At 56.0% G+C, this 17,176-nt stretch overlaps 1 protein-coding gene across 4 annotated transcripts in view; it reads left to right on the forward strand.

Annotated features, from left to right (window-relative positions):
• Nucleotides 1–17,176, forward strand: part of PARVB (parvin beta) — a 110,134-nt gene that overhangs the window by 70,850 nt on the left and 22,108 nt on the right. For all 4 annotated transcript variants that reach the window (XM_060025800.1, XM_060025802.1, XM_060025801.1 and 1 more), the window contains 5 exons: nucleotides 205–307; nucleotides 7,509–7,649; nucleotides 9,366–9,481; nucleotides 12,601–12,659; nucleotides 15,440–15,459. In XM_060025800.1, the coding sequence (XP_059881783.1) occupies nucleotides 205–307; nucleotides 7,509–7,649; nucleotides 9,366–9,481; nucleotides 12,601–12,659; nucleotides 15,440–15,459 (439 nt within the window). The remainder of the gene's footprint in view (nucleotides 1–204; nucleotides 308–7,508; nucleotides 7,650–9,365; nucleotides 9,482–12,600; nucleotides 12,660–15,439; nucleotides 15,460–17,176) is intronic.

Genomic DNA, 17,176 nt, shown 5'->3' on the forward strand with positions numbered 1-17,176 from the left:
GCCCTCCGCCAGTCCTCCTGTGAATCCCACGGGAGCCCTGGCAGCCTGGGTGGGAGAAGCGTGCCCATCCCCTCGGGCTCTCCTGGCCCCTGCACTGGGGGTGTCTCGGTGTCCAGCAGCTCTCCGTTCCTGCGCTTGCTCTGGTCCTCGCCTGGGCCCTCCTGGCACCAGCGAGCGAGGCCATAACGCCTGTCCACCCCGCAGGTTCTCATCGACTGGGTCAACGACGTGCTGGTGGGGGAGAGAATCATCGTAAAGCAGCTAGAGGAGGACCTGTACGACGGGCAGGTGCTGCAGAAGCTCCTGGGTGAGTCCACGGGAAGGGCAGCCCCAGGCTGGACCACAAGATCCTCTACATGGCGACATCGGTCACTCGTCTGTAAGCCGCAGCCCTGAGCCCATGGCTCCCAGGTGGTGGCCCCTGGGGCCCCCTCATCGTCTCTCGGGTGGGGGTCCTGCCGGAGCTCCCAGTCACGGGGCTGCAGTGGGTCATTCACAGTTTCCAGAACCGTCTGTGGCCTCTGCTGTTGGATGCATGTGTACAAGGGGAGCGCGGTGATGGGGCACGAACGGGATGCCGTCTCCTCTCTGGGGCAGCCCTCCCTCCTGGCCTGCGCCCGTCCAGCTGTGAGCACCTCCAGCCTGTGCAGGCCCATCGGGGCCAGGGTGCTGGAGGGGGTGGCCCCCAGCCGTGCCCTTCAGGGGCACGATTTAGATGGGGGGGTGGCGGGGGAGTGGCGAGGAGGGAGACTGACTGCGATGCTCTTTTTATGTCTGTCCCTTGTGGACAGAGTTCCTCAGCAAAGTAACATCTTTGTTACTACAAAGATAGAGCCCTTAGCATGGGGCCGGGCACAGGGCCTGGGGTCAGTAAGGGGTAATGAACAACAACACAACAAAGACAAAGACAGAGAGATGAAGAGTGAAAGCAGGGCTGGTGGGTCCCCCGAGTTCCTCTGAGCACTGGGCACACGGCAACCATGCGTTGACCGAGCGAGTGAAGAAAGCCCGGCCGTCTGCTACCTGCAGGACGTGGGCTCCTTTTATAGGAAGTGCAAAGGCCCTGGATAGGGTGCCCAGATCCCCGTGAGTGTGGCCCGGCGGACTCAGTGTCCCCTTGTCCGTTAGGATAACTCACCTCCTGAAGGTCCCCGGGAGGCCCTGCCCCCAGCATTGGCGGGGTGCAGACCTGTTCCCTGGGCTCTTTCTACGCACGCTCTTCACCCCTTAATGACCCCACAGACCAGCGCTGTCCTGTGCAAGGGTCTTCCCAGCAGACTGCCTGGAGGGCCACTCCTTCCAGCCAGGGGCCAGCACTGGGGTGGGATCATGTTTTGCTCCACAGGGGTGTGCTGGGGAACCCGAGTCAGGCACCTGGAGTTTGGGGGGTGCTGTTGTTGGGGAGAGGTACTGAGGGAAAGCAGACAGGAGGGGCTGGGGCTGGAGAGGGGCATCCTGGGGAGGGCTGGCCCACAGGACGCACCCCTGCAGCTGCCCAGATCGTGGCGTGGCCCAGCCTCCGTGTCATTCCCCAGTCCCGGGTCCCTGCGGGCAGTTTGCACACTCAGCACAATGGCTCTTAACAGACGGTCCGATCTTGGAGGGAAACCTGCAGGGTCTTGTCACGTAGACCTGGCTCTGAGGACATGGCGATGGATGTGGCCCACACGTTGTTTTGTCCTTGTTCAGTCAGTCCTCAAAAAGCACGTTAAGCAGGAGAAGATTTTGTGTTTATTTTGGTTATCCCTTCGTTGGTTGAATGAATCTCCTTTGGCCTATTGTGTGGCAGGTGTGGAGATGCAGTGGTGACAGGAAGAAGGAAGTCCCCATGCCCCACTGCCGACACCTGTTCTGGCAGAGGGGAGAAAGAGAACTATTGTGTGGTGGTTCAACCTGAAACACAAATAGATGCTCTAAGAGAGGGACAAGTGCTAGGGAGAGAATCAGAGAGGTTCTGGGGCAGCGAGGCTGGGTCGGGTGGAAGGACCGGGCAGTCAGGGGCAGCCCCCCTGGGGAGCTGACGTCCAAGCAGGCTTCTGCTCAGTTGTCATGGAAAGAACATTCCAGGCTGAGACTCTGCAGAGAGGAAGAGTCTGCAGTGTTTAAAGGGCAGTGAAAGGTGGCTGCAGGTGGCCGGGGTGGACAGATGGGGCCAGATCACATCCAGTCCTGACAAAGGCTTTTATTCCAAGTGACAGGAAGCCACTAGAGGATTTGAGCAGGGCCGTGACAAGGTCTGAGTTAGCATTTTAAAAGATTGCTTGGGCTTCTGGGTACAGAATGAATTGGGGGGTGGGTCAGGAGGGGGACCTGGGAGGTTAGTCAGGGCGCTGTCACAGCAGCCCAGGCATCAGAGGAAGTGGCTCGGTCCAGGATGGAAGTGGAGGATATGTGGGAGGTTAAAGCTGATGGAGGCATGAAGACTGCTGGCCAGGTTTGTGGCCTGAACAGCTGGTGAGCGAGAAAGCCCTTGGGAGTGGCGTGGTGGGCGGGGATGAGGAGGTGGGTGGTGCATCTGCCAAGAGGGCTGATACCCATCCTGCCTGCGTCAGCTGCAGGGTAAGGGTGGAGACCAGCAGTGCAGAGACGGTTAATGCCGTGGGACCGGGTGGCCTCACCCAGAGGGACTGTTCCAAATTCTGTGTTTGGCTGAATGCTGTGGGCCAAGAATTAAATAAATCTCTGTTCATCTAAGCTGAGAACCCCCATCTTAAAATGAACTTCTTTAGTACAAGAATAAATATGAAATGTTATCAAGATCGTTTAGTAACTGTCACAATTTTATTATTAAAAATGTTGGTTGGGGCTTCCCTGGTGGCGCAGTGGTTGAGAATCTGCCTGCCAATGCACGGGACACGGGTTCGATCCCTGGTCTGGGAGGATCCCACATGCCGTGCAGCAGCTAAGCCCGTGAGCCACAACTACTGAGCCTGAGCGTCTGGAGCCAGTGCTCCACAGCAAGAGAGGTCGCAACAGTGAGAGGCCCGCGCACCGCGATGAAGAGTGGCCCCCGCTCGCCGCAACTAGAGAAAGCCCTCGTGCAGAAACAAAGACCCAACACACCCAAAAATAAAAAGAATAAAAAAATTTTAAAAATCTTAAAAAAAAAAATGTTGGTTAGAGCTTTGTTGTTTCCTAGTGTATCATTGGTCCAGCCATTCTCAGCACTGTCAGGTGCTAGATTGCTCTCGAGGTCACTGAACCAGACATTTGTGACGACGGACACTTACTTTCAGCAGAGAAGGATGGAGGAGGCATGGCTCTTAGGCTGGCACTGCCCACAAGGATTCTGCTGATGGTGACGCTGCCCTGGGTTATCCGCTTCCCTCCCTCTCTGTGTAAAGACCTAGCTTCCCTCTGACTCCTGGACTTGAAGACTTGGCTGTAGGTGACGATGCTTGCTTATTGAAACAGTCCTTTGAACTGCTGCTTTGCTCACTGCCCAAAGGAGACACTTCCTGATATTTTCAGAAGCAAACATAAGAGCATGGTGCTCACTTAACACTTTTATTTCTGATGCTTTTTACATGCAGCTGTGGCTTCACTCACCCAGTCACTTGAAAACCTTGTATCCCTGAGCCTTAGACCTAGTGCTGTGGTCGTGGAAGTCTGTCTCTCAGGCTCACAAGATCAGCTCTGGATGTGATCTGCATGTCAGCCTTAGATGCCTGTAGATGGCGCCAGTGCCCTCTCTGGAGTAGAGCGTCAGGGGTGTCTTAGAGCCGGTACCCTGTAAGAAGGCCTTGCCTGCTCAAGGCACATCCTTTTGGTCCCCTCTTCAGTTGGCCCCAGCAGATGCGGTACTTGCTCTGCAGTGGCTGTGGTTGTCATTGAGTCCTGCGACATCCGCTTTGTGATCTGTGAGGTCTAACGAGAGGCTGGCTTTGGCTCAGGCAGCCTTTTTAGCGTGACGTAGTTGCAGTTCCATCCTGTTTGAATATCTTGCATAAGGACTCCTAGACGGGCAATTCTGAAGTCTCTTGTGTGTCATGCTTTGACATACCACTGTTTGAAGAAGAGAACAATGGAAGAGAATATCCAGATATTAACAGAACGTCACTGGTCGTATTAATGATGTGCTGTTACCCTGATGAGGTGCATTAGTAACCTACGTGATCACGTGATCCTGGGCCCCAGGGCTGCCAGGAATGATACTGATGGAGGCATTCAGCTCTTTACTTTTCAAAGGCAGAAGCTAAAATGAAATAGGAGATTTTGGCCGAATGCCAGGCCAAAGCTGACTTCTGTGCATCTGTAGAGAGAAGAGGTCTGGGGACTGGGCCCGGGGGGGTGGTCAGTGGTCAGAGGAAGGGCCAGCACAGGCATCTGGAGGGTCCAGCCAGGAGAGAGGAGGAGAAGGCAGGAGTGAGGGCGATGAGGACAGAGCACAGACCTCTGGGTTTGGCCAGCTGTGAGTCACTACACTAGTAGGCCCCCTGATGTGCCCCTCTCCTTAAGAGCGGGTTCCGGGGGCAGCTGCCAGACCCTCTGCCAGGGCAAGTTTCAGGGGGTGTAACTCTCCTGCATTTGCAGTGTTGTCCAGGTGAGCCACCTGCGGGCAGTGACAGTGCCCACGCTGGAGCATTGAGGCAGCCCCCGGGCTGGCTGTTGTCATGCTGCTGACTCGCTTCTCCTCCACACGCTTCTCCTCGTGACAGGCAAGCCCTTCCTTGTGTAGTAAGTGCGCAAGGCCCGCATCCGGCCATCACTCGTGTTTTCCAGCCACCGCTGAGAATCCGCCCCATCTTCCTCTGTCCTTTCCATGCTAGGAAGATAGGGGTCCTGGCCACGCCTAAACCCTGAGCTGCCCCTGCAGTCCCGTCAGCGGGCAGAGTGACGCTGGTGATGAGGGCGGCCAAGGGCCTCGTTCTCTCCCACTTGGGGGAGTTACCTGAGACGCAGCCACAGGCGGCACCCAGGCACGGCCAGCCTCCTTGGTTTCTGTTATCGGCTGAGTTGCGTCCCCCCCAGAATTCGTAAGACCTTGGGATGTGACTATATTTGGAGACAGTCTTTAAAGTTAAAATGAAGTTAGGGTGGGCCCTCAACCCATCAGATTGGTGCCCTTATAAGAAGAGGAGGGCTTCCCTGGTGGCGCAGTGGTTAAGACTCCGCCTGCCAATGCAGGGGACACGGGTTTGAGCCCTGGTCCGGGAAGATCCCACATGCTGCAGAGCAACTAAGCCTGTGCGCCACAATGACTGAGCCTGCGCTCTAGAGCCCGCGAGCCACAACTACGAAGCCCACGTGCCACAACTACTGAAGCCCAAGCGCCTAGAGCCGCAACAAGAGAAGCCACCGCAGTGAGAAGCCTGCGCACCACAACGAAGAGTAGCCCCGGCTCGCCGCAACTAGAGAAAGCCCGCATGCAGCAACGAAGACCCAACACAGCCAAAAAAAAAAGAGGAGACTAGGATGCAGACACACACAGAGGGAGGACCAGCTGAGGATGTCTACAAGCCTAGGAGAGAGGCCTCAGGGAAGACCAACTCTGCTGTCACCTTGATCTTGGACTTCTGACGTCCGGGACTGTGAGAAAGCAAATTTCCACCGTTTAAGCCACCCACCCTGCAGTACTTTGTTACGGCAGCTGTAGCAGGCTGATACCGTTTCCTTCCCTTCTCCGTGCACGACTCCTCCTCCCCCCGGCGTCATGGCAACCAGGTTTGGCTGGCGGCAGGGACAGCAGAGATGTGCCGGGCTCCCCATCACTCCCAGCGGGCGAGGCTCTAGGACCACCTGGCTCTCTGCAACCCTCCTTCCTTCCCCAGGGGCCCCTGCTCCGTCCTGTCGCTGGCTTTTGAGCACCTGGGGACGTGCTATGTATTTTCGGGGGGGGGGTTCAGATGGGCAGACAGCTGTGGATGATTCCGCTAAGACCTATTAGAAACAGATGGGGGGACATCAGAACGCATAAACAGGAATCATTTCCCTCCTTTGTTGAGCTGCTTTGTTTTGCCGCGAGCACTCCCTGCCCCCCAAGCTGAGGTTCTTCAGGTGTGGCTGACTCCCCACTAGAGCTCTGTCTCCCGTGTCTGTGCTGCATCTGGTCCTAGGACAGTGCCTGGCGCACAGTAGGTGCTCAGTAACTGTTTTGTAAGCGAATGAATGATTGGACTAACCCTGAGCCCAGCCGATGTTTTTGTGTCATGAGAGGATCCTGAAGGGGGGATATCGAAACTGCTTGTTCTTGTTCTCATCGAGGGAGGGGAGGATGGGGGAGACAGTGTTGACGGAGCAGGGGCCTCTGGAGAACACGCCTTCCACAGAACTTTGCTGGGGAGTGCTGGCAGCAGCTCTGTGCCGGCGGCTCACGCACGTCAGGCTCCGTGCCCAGCACTTTGTCATCACCCTCCCGGTTCCTGATCTCGCCGTGTCCTATGACGTGGCTTCTGTTGTTGTGCAGAGGAGATCTATCGGGGAACCCCGAGTCTTGGAATGAATGAAGAGGCGGGACGCCTGGGGAGCCTTCCTCGCCTGCCCCTTAGCGGGTGTGGGGTGAGGCATCCCTCCTGCTCCGCTCCGGAGGGGAGTGAAGGCGCACGAGCCGGGGCTGGGATTCAGCTTCAGTCAATGAATCTTGAGCAGATGTGACCGTGCTCGTCAGCTCCTCCAGACTGCTCCCCGCTCACTCTTGGTGAGAAAATTGTCACAGGTCTCTGAATATCTCATAATCCTTCTTACCGTGGGGTCCAGCTGTTAGAGAAAGAAGAATTGGGAGCGAATGAGTGCAGGGAGGCTGAGGCAACCCCTGAGGGCCTTTCTATTTTCTCACCAAAGTTCTCTTCCCTCTGGGAACACACTGGCCCAGCCTCTTCACCTCTGGTCCCTTCCCCGCAGGTCACCTCCTTACCTCCCAGCTGCACCTTGAATCATCTTGTTCATTCTCTGTGCATATGCTGTTCCTGGGTGGGACGCCCACACTTTAATCCTTGAACTCCCTGCCCCCCTTTCATCCTGGAGTGATTTTCTTTCTTTCTTTTTTTAAAAAAACCTTTATTTATTTTTGGCTGCGTTGGGTCTTCGTTGCTGCGCGCAGGCTTTCTCTAGTTGTGGCGAGCGGGGGCTCCTCTTTGTTGCGGTGCGCGGGCTTCTTATTGCAGTGGCTTCTCTTGTTGCGGAGCACGGGCTCTAGGCACGCGGGCTTCAGTAGTTGTGGCGCGTGGGTTCAGTAGTTGTGGTCCACGGGCTTAGTTGCCCCACGGCATGTGGGATCTTCCCAGACCAGGGCTCGAACCTGTGTCCCCTGCATTGGCAGGCGGATTCTTAACCACTGCGCCACCAGGGGAAGCCCCCTGGAGTGATGTTCTAAGGAAGAGGAGTGACTCGAAAGTTCAGAGTTCCGTGGCTCAGCGTCCTGGCAGTCCCCGCTGTTGGCGATGACCTGCTCCACTTTGCAGCCCCACAGAGGATGGGGTGACCTCAATGCAGCCGGTTGGCCAGGAGGCCCTGAGCCCCTCCGGCTTTTCCTGACACTCTGCCTTTTGCCCTTGTCCTTCTTGTTGCAGAAAAACTGGCAGACTGCAAGCTGAACGTGGCCGAGGTGACCCAGTCCGAAATAGGGCAGAAGCAGAAGCTGCAGACAGTGCTTCAGGCGGTGCAGGAGCTGCTGCGGCCCCACGGCCGGGCGCTCCAGTGGACCGTGGACAGTGAGTGGCCGCCGGGATGGGGGAGGGGAGCCCGGCCTCTGAGCTTCCTGCCGTGTCATTCGTCTTCCTGTCTGGGCTTGTGGGGTTTTTTTTTTCTTGACATCTTTCTTGGAGTCTAATTGCTTTACAATGCTGTGTTAGTTTCTGCTGTACAACAAAGGGAGTCAGCCATATGCATCCGTATATCCCCATATCCCCTCCCTCTTGCGTCCCCTCCCACCCCCCATCCCACCCCTCTGGGCGGTCACGGAGCGCCGGACTGATGTCCCTGTGCCGTGCGGCCGCTCCCCACTAGGCATCCGTTTTACGTTTGGTAGCGCGTGTGTCAGATCTGCTCACACGCCTGCCCTGAGGGAGGTGGCCAGGAGAGGAGGAGTGTGTCAGTGAGGGACTTAGTCACGCCGGCAGTGCTCTGGTTTCCCCAAGCTTCAGGGCGGAGAGGCACCGTTTCTGGATCAAGAGAGACTTCCAGCGGAAGTCTTCCAGGTTTGGGTTATAAGACGGAAGAAGCTCTGTGGGGTTCTTGGAAGGACCCTCCACCCCGGATACCAATGGCACCAACACCCAGTGAGCTGTGCTACTGGTGACTCACCGATGCGGGTCCTCAGAAGGTGATTCAGGCCGGCCCCCGGTGTATGTCTCAGAGAGCACCGGCGTTGGGAATACCTGGCATCACAGTATTTCCAGGCAGGACATAAACCCAGAAAAGTGAGGCACCGGCCGGGACAGACTGGAAAGGGCTTTGTCCTGCTGCCCTCCCCCAGCACTGTCCCCACGGCAGGGCCGCCCGGAGCGGCTGAGATGCTCTCCCTGCCGCCAAGGGCCCCTGTTCTTGGGTGAGACCAAGGCTGCAGTCAGGTTCACCCCTGGCTTCTTGGCATCGAGACCTAGGACAGACCCAGGCCCACTCCTGGGTTGCAGGGCTGGGGGAGGGGAATCAGTAAAGCCCTGGACGGCATGATGATAACCGTCCACATCCTAGAGGAGAGCTAGTGGCCGGGGCTGGCAACCAGGGCCCTAGGTGGGGCAGGAGGCACGTCTAACACCCCCAGGCACCGCTTGCCCTGCATAGCCTTCCCCGTGTAGACGGTTGATCGCATAGAGGGAGAACTTTAAGCACCCGAGATAATGATGCATGTCGTGGTGGTGGGTAAGTGCCCAGGTGACCTTTTTTCCCGGTCTTTTTGCTTCTCTTGTGCTGACTGTATCCTCCTGCTCATTCCCTCTCTTCACCACCCAGTTCATTCCTTTTACAGACAACATGCTTTTGAAAGTGCTCGCACAAGTCACCTGAGGTCAACAGGAAAGAAATCGTTAGAAGCCAGCGCTAATTCACCCAGGCTGTTCATCAGCTGTTCTCCGTTTTCCATGGGCTGTGCTTCTGCCCGTGGTTTTCCTGAGGTCTCATTTTCACTCAGCGTCTTTATTGCCTCCCCCCTCCCGCCCCCTTTTTTCCTTTTTAAATTCAAGTATAGTTGATTTACAATGTTGTGTTAGTTTCAGGTGTACAGCAAAGTGATTCAGTTATACACACACATATATATATATATATTTTTTTTTTTTCAGGTTCTTTTTCCTTATAGGTTATTACAAAATACTGAGTATAGTTCCCCATGCTATACAGTAGGTCCTTGTTGGTTTCACCGCCTTTTGGACGTGGGCTCGGGGTTCCTGTCTCATGATCTAAAGCAGCCCCCTTCCTCCCTCCCCGACTAGCGATTCACGGGAAGAACCTGGTGGCCATCCTCCACCTCCTCGTGGCCCTGGCCATGCACTTCCGGGCCCCGATCCGCCTTCCCGAACACGTCTCCGTGCAAGTGGTGGTCATACGGGTAAGTATCGCCAGCCCGGCGGTCGGCTTGCCCGCGGCTCTGCCCCAGAGGCTCCGGTGCTCGTTCCTCCTCTAGTTTGCATACTTTCTTCCTTTTCCCGTTAAGAGACTACCCTCTCTTTTTCCCTCTTGACGAAATGTATGCCTTACTCTGGCTTCAGAGTAAATGATGGAGCAGAAACAGTGGCGTTGATCTGAAGAGAGGCAGCTTCAAAGGCGTGAGTGCGTGGAGGTTCACTTTTCCACATTTTGCAAAAGAGCATTCATTTCCCCGCAAAGAATTCAGGCCTGTTGAATGAGCTTATTAGTCACTGGAGAGGGCTGAGACCAGCGGAATGAAACAGATACCCCAGTACCCCGATCAGAGCCTCTCTCTGTTCCCTCCCAATGACATCCATCAGCCCCCATCATGTGTTTGAGGGTCGACTCTCTTGCTCCACCTGGAAAAACGTAACTGGGAGCCAGGGTCCTTCTGACGGAGGTGGAGACACCTTTCTTGTCGATTTCCCCTGCGTTCAGGGGCACAGATCCTGCCTTGGCTTCGTGTGTGCAGTCTTGTCCAGTAAGCGTGTATCAAGCACCTGCTGTGTCCCTGTTTCCCTCGCCCTGGTTACCGGGGACCCTGGATGAGGAAAGTGTGCTCGGGTCCCGAAGGATCAGCTGCTTCTGCTAAAGCGTTGAAGTTACGCTCGGAACATGGATGTCTCTCGTGTTTCTGTTCCTGGAGATGTCCGGCTCCACACTCTCCTCTGGTTTTTAAACTTATCAGTCCCGTGGTCTCTGCGGTCTGCAAGGCTCTGGCTGCTCCTGTGTTTTCCGAAGCCGTCTGACCCCTCCGTTTACCCCGGGAGCTTGGCTCCGACCTGATGGGCAGGAATGTTCCTTTCTGGCCTCAGGCGAGGGTTACCTGCCGTTTGGCCCCGTTTGCCTCCTAAAGGGGAATGTTTGTGGTTGGTGGTGGTGTCAGGGACAGGGGACCATTCCTGCCACCCTCAGGATGGTCGGCCGGGAAAGGCTTCCCAAGGACACATGAGCATATGGTTCCCAAACCCATGTACGTCAGACTCTGGGCCCTAGGAACACTCTGCAGCTCAGTAATTGGGGTATTTCCTTTCAGGCCTGCACTTTGGTCCAAGAAAATCTTTGGGGTTTGCAGAACGTTCTACTCGCCCGGGCAAACACTCGCTGGCGCGTCCTTCCTTGACCAAGGTCACAGGAGGACTCTTTGGGCCACTCCCAGAGCGGGATGAAGCGGGGAGGGGAGGCCCCCGGGGACTGGCTGGTCTCAGGTCTTAGAGCTGCCCCTGGCCTGTCCCTCTGCGCCTGGTTATCCAGTTGAGATGGGGAGATGTAAGAAGTGTGTCAGTTCGTGGAGGGATGGAGTGAGGGAAGGGTCGCGTTTGCTACCTGGCAGTGTGGCCTTGGGAAATCACTTGATTTTCCTGAGCTGCAATGTTTCCTCAAAAAATTGAGATTCTCCTACAGACTTTTAAAATATTCAGCCTTGGGACTTCCCTGGTGGCACAGTGGTTAAGAATCCACCTGCCAATTCAGGGGACATGTTCGATCCCTGGTCTGGGAAGATCCCACATGCCCCGGAGCAACTAAGCCCGTGCACCACAACTACGGAGCCTGCACTCGAGGGCCCACAAGCACAACTACTGAGCCCACGTGCCACAACTACTGAAGCCCGAGTGCCTAGAGCCCGTGCTCCACAACGAGAGAAGCCACCGCAATGAGAAGCCCGCGCCGCCGCAACTAGAGAAAGCCTGCACGCAGCAACGAAGACCCAACGCAGCCAAAAATAAATCAATTAATTAATTAAAAATATTCAGTCTCGTCTGCCCCATACCCAGCCCTGGGCCCGGTATCTAGTGGGTGCCTGATGCACATTTGATGTGCGAATAAGTGGATAAAATGTCTCCGGGCCTCCCCCGCCACCGTCCCCCGTGGGCACTCCTGAGAATCAGCCAGGGTGAGGCCGTGGGGAAGCTGACGGCCCCCGACGCCTGGCTGCTCTTCCTTCACTAGGACCCGTGGTGAGAGTTCCCTGGGAGGCCGAGCTCAGGAAAGCGTGGGGATCTTGGATCTCGAGAGGCGTCCAGGTGGGCTGCCCAACAGGTAGTGAGCTCCCCGTCCCTTGAGGCATTCAAGTAGGGGCTCACGGTGGCGGTTGGGTTAGCAGGCTGCCACGCTCCACCCTGAGGTCCGGGCACACCACCACCGCCTCCTTCCTCTCCCCCACCATCGTTGCCTCTCCGTACCTACCGGGCTCTGGGACAGGTGTGTCGCACACCGTGTTAGTGTCCTGGGGCTGCTGTAACAAAATCCCACAAACTGGGTGACTTAAAACAGATGTTTGTCCTCTCACATAATAGAGGCCTGAAGTCCGAATCAGGGAACCGACAGGGCCCCTCCGCAGGCTCTAGAGGAGGGTCCTTCCTTCCCTCCTCTGGCTTCTGCCGGCTGCCGGCACCCTCGGCTGTCCTGGGCTTGTGGACACATCCCTGCAGTCTCTGTCTTCATCATCACGTGGCCTCTTCCGTCTGGTCCGTGTTCCTATGTCTCTATTTTCTCTTCTTCTGAGGACACCAGTCACTGGGGAGGACCCACCCTAGTCCGTTATGCCCTTATCTGAACTCATTACATCTGCGAAGACCCTATTTCCAAATGAGGCCCCATTCTGAGGCTCTGAATGGACGTGACTTCCGGGGGGACCCTGTTCAACCCAGTGCACGTGTGTCGTTTCATCCGATGCCTCCCTTCTGTTACGTATGTCCCTTCATGCTCGTCACCTTTCCCAGCTGCAGGGCGTCGAGGAGTTCTTTGGGAGCAGAGATGTTTCTCTTGAGACCTCCCACAGCTGCCAGCTCTCAGAGGGCAGGAGAGCAGGGGGGGCGGGGGTGGGGCAGGTTCCAGCCACCAAAGGGTCACCCGTGTGGTCCCCTGCAGTCCATCCCCCGAGCACAGCTCGGGTGTGGTGCCGAACCTTTGTTTAGTTCTCTGTTGTCCCCAGGCTGGCCTCCCGGCCCTGGGGCCATCTGTCCACGGCCTCAGCTGCCCGCCTGCTCTGTTTCTCTGCCCAGGTGTTGATTTATTTGTTCATTTTGGGGTTTTCAGAAGCGGGAAGGCCTGCTGCACTCCAGCCACGTCACGGAGGAGCTGACCACGACCACCGAGTAAGTGGACCAGCTGCTCTGCCCCCAGGCCCTGCTTCAGCCGGGGACCCGCACACACAGGGGGCCGTTTTCCCCTCCATGTTCCTTGACCTTGAGATGGGATTTTATCGCAAGCGTCCACCCTAGCTTTCTATCCTCCGTGCACTTTCTTCAAAGTTTGTTTTGTTTTTGTTTTTGTTTTGCTGAGGAAGGGCAAGATAGCAGTTTGGTTTGGTATTTAAATGAGAAATTCTAGATCTTTTATTTCTTCCCAAATAGAAAAATGATCAAATATGTGTGACATAGGCATTAGAACTTATTTACGCTGCCTGAAATCTTTTCTGGAAAGAGACCGGGAATAATAAACAAAGAAAAATGTAACAGCACATTCAGAATCTCTTATAAGGAAGAAAAGGATGAGGGGAAATTTAAAACGGTGAACTTTCATATGGTAGGTATGCTAAACACTTCAAAGTTTTTAATGTTGGAACTAAGTTATTCTCCAAAGACTTTGGACTGTCACTCCTTATTTTGGAAGGTGAGCTTTAAGAATGTTGAGAGGCAGGTGGGGGAGAGGTGTTTAGAATGGTCCAAGGGAACTGTTGTCCTGATTCATCTAGCCGTCTGTCTTAGCCCCGTCAGGGGGAGGGAGCCACGCCTCTAGACTAGAATCTTCCTTTGATGAGATAGTCCTGAGCCGTCCCTTGCCTCTTCGAGAAGGCCAGAGGGCAATTTTTAAGAAGTCTAAAAGGCTTCAGATCTGTTGAAAATAGCAAATCAGATGGCTCTATTTTGCGTGTGGTTTTTAGGAGGCATACCCTGTGAAGTATCCTTAAAATTCACTGCCTTTGTGCCTCCCGACTAAACCTGTTTCAGATGAAACAGAGCATTAAAAATGGATCGTCTCAGCTCACCCACCTGCTCAGTTCACGGAGTGATTAATTACTGTGTCATGAATTCATGTATGGTCTTTCAAGAAGCGAGCTGACACAGGAAACCGCTCCTGGCGTGGGAGCTGTCAGGTAGATGGGAGAGACGTGCGGCCTGGCGTGCGGCCTGACGTGTGCGCACATCTGTTCCAGGCCCACGAGAGGGGGAGGGGGACGTGGTGCTGAGCCCGGCACGGGCGGCCTCGGGCAGCCTGCTCGGCCCATTCAAGAGCAGGAGGAGGGCGGTTTGGGGGAGTCAGGGGCGCACTGGCATCTTACTTACCCATCATTGTGTGACAAACCACCCAACCCAAGGAGCTTAAAACATCGGTCATTTTATTTGCTGACGGGGTCAGCAGTCTTGCGGGTGGTGCTGGCCGGTGGGGGCCACTGTCCCCCCCTGTGTCTCTCGTCCTCTGGGCTTCCTCCCTGGTGCCCACAGGGTCCCCAGAGAGTGAGAGGGCAGCTGCAGGTCCCTGGACCCCCGCATGCTGTGTCCCCACCTTCTGTGGGTCAGAGCAAGTCAGTGGTCACCCTGGATGGGAGGGGGAAGGCAGATGGCCCACCGAAGGGGGTGACGGCCAGGCCCGTGGTGGGGGGCATGTTGGGGGTTGTGCAGCGATGGGAAGAGGCTGTGCTTGGCCTTCCCGGTCTCGCAGAGGGTGAGGGAGCCCTGAGAGGGTGGCGGGGGGCAGTAGGAGCTCTGTCACCAGAGCCGGCCCCTGGGAGCGTGGCCTCAACGATTCACAGCAGCACCCGGGCAGAGGGCCTGCTTGGATGCCCAGAGGCTGAGAGGACGCAGTTCCCCTCCTTGAGGGCTGGAGGTCTAGCTGTCAAGAGAGGTTGTGTCTGTAGAAATGTGAAACCCAACCCAGGGGCCTTGTGGGAAGTGCCGTGTGACCCTCAGGAAATTTCGGGGGCGGGGGAGCACCCCGAAGTCATAGTGGAGAGAGGTTTCCAGCAGAGGCCGACCAGCCTCCTGCCTGGTCTCCCAGGCTCCAGGTTTGCTCTGTCCTATGGGTCACCTCCTCCAGGAAGCCCTCCCTGTTTGCCAAGCAGGAGTGGCTGCCTTCCTTTTAGTTCCTATAGCATCTGCTGTATGTCAGATTTCTGGTGCACGCGGGCTGTGTGGAAATGTGGGCTCATGAGTCTCTCTCACCATCAGGCGTCATGCGGGCGGGGCCATGCGGTGTTTATTTCTGTATCTCCGTGGCCTGCACATAGTAGGTGCTCGAGAGACTCTTTGTTAAATAAGATGGAGGCAAAGAACTTGAGTCTAGAGGGATTTGGGAATCAAGCAAAGGTCTCTCTGCCTCTCAGGACGCTAGTACACAGAGGGCATTCGTGATCTCAGATCCTCAAGGAGGAACCAGCTGCCTGTCCTTCGTGGTTTCAGCTCTCACCTTGAATCAGGGCCCAGCCTGTGGTTCTCCAGCATCCTTTAGTTTTGTGATTCCTTGGAAGTACATCGTGCTCGCTCCCAGAAATGTGACCTCTGGGTAATCTGCACTCTTGTATTTTAAAGTTTAAACTCACAGTGCTGGAAGACCCGTTTTCTGCTAAAATGCTCTCTGCGTTAACCACTCCCGTGATTAAACAGCCCCCAAATGGCATTAAAGGGGTGGTTTAAATAATCATGGCTATTTGCTGCAGGTCTTGTGCAAACAGTGAGAATCCACATAAGCCCCTCTCGTTTGTAATTAGAGCGGGAGAGAATTTATCACAATGTGACTTACGTTTATATAAACAACCCTTCGACTGGGCAGTAGGGGGCTCCGACTTGCCGGTCACCTCCACCACCTTCTACCGTGCTGCTTATTAAACGGGATTCTGAGCAGCCCGTCTGATGGTCCTCTCTGTTCTTGTTTGCAGGTTGATGATGGGTCGGTTTGGTAAGTAACCCAGGGGTTGGGGAGAGGGACTGGGGAGTCTGAGGTCGCCGGGCACTGTGGGGCTGCCCCAGGAAGTCACACAGGGGCAGCAGGGCCCCGGGTGGCTTTTGGCATGTGGTTTGCTTCTCAGAGCTGTGGGAGCCTGGGCGGGGATAAGCAAAGCACGGTGGAGGGAGTGAACCAGGAAAAAAGGGAGGGTGGTGATGTCCCAGTGAATACAGAGCATAGTCAGCTAGCCGGAGGGACCTTCCTTATGGGATGTATTTTCGTATATAGTTTTCCACCTTAAAATCTCCAGCTTAACAGACCTTAGAGTCAGGCAGCCTTGGCTCTGGTCCCAGCTGGGTGACCTTTGGCCTGCTCCTTCACCTCTCTGTTCCCCATCTGTGAGATGGGACCTCGGGGTTGTTGAGAGGATTTTGTGAGACAATCAGTGTTCACTCTATTTGGCCCAGGGCCCGACTCTCTCTCTATTCGTGTTGGTTTCTCTATTACTGTTACCGTTAGTAATAATAAACTCTTGCTGTTCCCAAAGAACTGTTCCCTGCCCCGTGAAAGACCTGCGACCCCATCTTCATCTCAGCGAGGGATGGCAAATAAAGGGGCCGCTTGTGGCAGTGTATAGGCCCTTAGGGATGGGAAGCCCCAAGCTCTTGGCCACAGCAAGAAGCAGCCTGTGCCAGGCTCACCGCTTTGGGGAATATTTCAAAGCACGAAGCCCTCCACGCCCCCAGATACCGTGTTCTCCAGGGAGCAGAGAGGGGAGCGTGGCTGTTCGAAGGAGAAGTGGAAACCAAATAGAAGTTCCCCCCCGTGCCTTGTGAGCCCGCCAGCTGGAGCTGGTCCCTAGCTGCGGGGGCCTCGGGGTGAGGGGTGCACCCCAGAGGCACCCACGGGCTTGGCCACGGGGCCTCTGTGACCTCATGGCGATTATGGGGACGGATGCCACCGCTGCCCCTCGTGTACAAAGGGGGGATGCCGCTCTTTAGTTCTCAAAGGTCTTGAACCAGAGAAAATGCAGCAATTAAATGTCCTTAAGTAGTTCTTGAGCCGTGCTGGGCAAATTCAGTCTTCACTATTTTTTTGAAGTAGCAATTCAGTTCTTTTTAATGGCTTTATTATTAAAAAACATTTTAAAAGGGAGAGGAAAGGAAGCCTCCTGTGTCCAGTTGCTGAGGGCGCAGACAGGGTGGGGAGGGCAGCTCCCAGGGCGGCATGGGGCGCGCAGAGTGGGCGACGTGGGCGGCTTGGCCCTGCCCTGGGTCCGGGTGGGGGCCCGTTGGGAGGGGGGCCTGGAGCGCCCTTCTGTTGCTTCCCTGTCCTTTCTGCATGGAGGGGCTCAGAGCCCGTGGCCTGTAGAGGCCCAGAGGTGACTTGAGCGGGGCCCTGGGAGCATCTTTAAGTGTTGCTTCGTTTTCTGTGTTTTCACTTCCGTGGGCAGCATGGGCCTGGTTTGAGGTTTGGGGGTCTCGGGGAGACTCAGTTCAGCTGGGGGCTACGCACGGCCTCCCATGCAGAGGGGTGGAAGCTCGGCCAGGAAGGCCCTGGCAGCCCTGAGAAGGGGTCCCTGAGGGTCTGGTGGCCAGGGGGCGGCTCCTTCTGAGAGCCACCGGAGACGGCGGAGCGTCAGGGGGCTGTGACACCCTGAGAAGCCGAGGAGTCGGGAGTCGTTCTCAGAACTTCCGAGGCCGCCCATGCTCGTGAAATGCAAACAGGT

This window comes from Delphinus delphis, chromosome 11, assembly GCF_949987515.2.
Source record: "Delphinus delphis chromosome 11, mDelDel1.2, whole genome shotgun sequence".
In the NCBI taxonomy this organism is placed as follows: domain Eukaryota; kingdom Metazoa; phylum Chordata; class Mammalia; order Artiodactyla; family Delphinidae; genus Delphinus; species Delphinus delphis.